Source organism: Silene latifolia, chromosome 3, assembly GCF_048544455.1.
Source record: "Silene latifolia isolate original U9 population chromosome 3, ASM4854445v1, whole genome shotgun sequence".
NCBI classification, from domain to species: Eukaryota; Viridiplantae; Streptophyta; class Magnoliopsida; order Caryophyllales; family Caryophyllaceae; genus Silene; species Silene latifolia.
The window spans coordinates 67,646,632-67,649,230 of record NC_133528.1 but is presented as its reverse complement, the minus strand read 5'-3'; the positions used below and the strand labels follow the sequence as shown (position 1 = coordinate 67,649,230).

Genomic DNA, 2,599 nt, shown 5'->3' with positions numbered 1-2,599 from the left:
TTTCCTCAAGAACATCTTCTTTTGGTCTCCTCACGTAGTTTCCTCAAGAACATCTTCTTTTGGTCTCTTCACGTAGATCCCATCTAGTCAAGGTTTGTGGCTAGATTCACTCCCACTCTATCTTTAGGAGAAAATCACTTTTCCTCCAAAGATAGCTATTGAGCCACAAACAATGATGGTGAAGGAGGAAAACATATCACATATCAACTTTATAGTGATTTGTTTGAGACAATTTTGGAAAAATAATATAGACTAGATGATTTAAACTTGATAGGTGTAAAAATAAGGTTGGTAATATTCCCTAGTGTGGCTGAGGGCTTTTGAAACTTTATCTAAAGCTTCTGGCCTGAGGATGAATGAGGGCAAATCAAACTTGTTTAGTAATGGGGTGCCTGAGAGTTTGATGAATAGTATTGAGGAGGCCACGGGCATGAAGAGGGGTAAGATTCCTTTTAGATAGTTGGGAGTTAATATACAACCTAAGAGATTGGGGATCCTTGACTGTCAACTGTTAGTTGATAGGGTGACTGAGAGATTAAGGAATGTTGGGAGTAAGAAACTGTCTTATGCAGGAAGAGCTACCTTGATTAAAGCTGTGTTTCACTCATTGCACACTTATTGGGCGCGTATTTTCAATTTGCCTAAAACAGTTCTGAATAAGATTGATGCTATGTGTAGAACTTTCTTGTGGCATGGGAATGAGGCTAAAGAGAGACCTGCTTTGGTGTCGTGGGATAGAATCTGCAAGCCAGTGAAGCAGGGTGGTCTTGGCTTTAAAAATCTGCATAAATGGAACATTGCCTCTATTGGAAAATATGTATGGTGGATAGAAGCAAAAGCTGATCACCTATGGGTTCGATGGGTTCATGCTATATATTTGAAACATCAGAATTGGCACAATTATAATCCCTCACCCTCCTCCAGCTGGGCTTGGAGGAAGATTTGCTGGGTGAAGGAAATACTCAAACAGTTCCTCTTTGAAGCTTCTTGGAAGGCTACTGGGCAACAGTACACGAGTAAAATTGGGTATCGCTGGTTGGATGAAGAGGGGATGAAGGTGGTGTGGCACCCATGGATGAGTAACAGGATGCTGCAACCTAAGCACACCTTCTTCATCTGGTTAGTTGCTCAAAACAGGTTACTCACTCAGGATAGGCTACTTAAAATGCATATTATTCAGGCAAACTGTTGTTTCTTATGTGGGTCTGAAGAGGAAAATATTGATCACTTGTTCTTCAACTGTTTGTTCAGCAAAAGGTGTTTGAATCTATTGGCTCAGTGGCTGCAAGTGATAATACATGAGAATGAGGTGATTCACTGGTGGATTCATCTGAGAGTACGGTCTCTTCTGGTGAAACATATTATTGCTGCTGGTGTTGCTACTCTGATGTACCAGATTTGGTATTATAGGAATTATTGTAGAATTGATCAGGTGGTTCCCAGACCTGTTATTGTGTTTCAAAGTGTTAGGACACAAGTCTGTACTAGGATTCGATGTAAAACTGAGATAGGAATGTCTAGTATAGCTAAGAAATGGACTGATAGTCTCATTGCTCGAATGTAAGTTGTCTTGGGAGGATCCCTTGTAAGTGTAATTGGTGATTTGGCATTTATAAAACTTACCTTTTCCCAAAAAAAAAATATTCCCTAGTGTGAGTTCTATAACTCAATATAACTATAATTGATCTTACATAAGTAAGTTGTGACTTTAGTCACAATGACATAAGGAGAATTGAATTCATAGCTCATGGACATATAATGACTCAATCATTATAATTGTCTATTTGATCAATTTAAGTCGATAATCTTATGTTTCCAGATGCAAGTAGTGTATGATGACAAATTTTAGAACAAACGATACGATAAAGTAAGTGACTTGGGTTGCAAACCAAGTCACCAATATCCAAAATACAACCATTGTTTAAGGAAACAACCCAATTTCCAAGTCGAACGAGGAAATCAAAATAGTTCTAAAATTTCAAGATACAACATGAAAATAAAGACAAAGCAAAATAAAGCCAAGCTTTCATCGATCTAGCACCATGGGCAGCTACATCTAGCTTCCCTCAAGATCTTCTAGGCTTGCTTTTCTTTTTGTCCTTGTCCTTGCTTGGATGCCCTATTGGAATAACTTTTCCAGCTTTTATATCGCCAAGGTACTTCGAACAATTTTTCTTCCAATGCCCAACACCATTACAATAGTGGCATTTGTCCCCAGACGGAGCACCCTTCTTGGGCTTAGAGGAGCTAGCTTCACAAGCCTTTCCTTTGTTCTTGTAGGGAGTTTGCTTCTTTCCCTTGTTGCCACCTTTCTTGAAATTCCCTTTGCTCTTATGATTAATGTTGAGCACATCCTTGGTGGTGCTAACACTTAGCTCCATGTCCCTCTCGGCTTGCACAAGCATTTTGTGCAATTCATCAAAGGAAACTTTTAAGTTTTGCATATTAAAATTCACCCTGAATTGAACATATGCCTTAACCTTATTTAAGGAATGAAGAATTCGATCAATGATGAGTTCCTCGAGAATTTCTACCTTTTGCAGTTTTAAGGTCTCAACATGCTCCATCAACTTGAGCACATGAGGGCTAACTTTTTGGC

General features: G+C 39.0%; 1 protein-coding gene across 1 annotated transcript; it reads left to right on the top strand.

Moving 5' to 3' along the window:
• Nucleotides 1–352: 352 nt before the first annotated feature.
• Nucleotides 353–1,564, top strand: LOC141649172 (uncharacterized). The gene is made up of 2 exons (XM_074457868.1): nucleotides 353–440; nucleotides 573–1,564. Exons 1-2 carry the CDS (start codon nucleotides 353–355, stop codon nucleotides 1,562–1,564), a joined length of 1,080 nt encoding a protein of 359 aa, XP_074313969.1.
• Nucleotides 1,565–2,599: the final 1,035 nt, after the last annotated feature.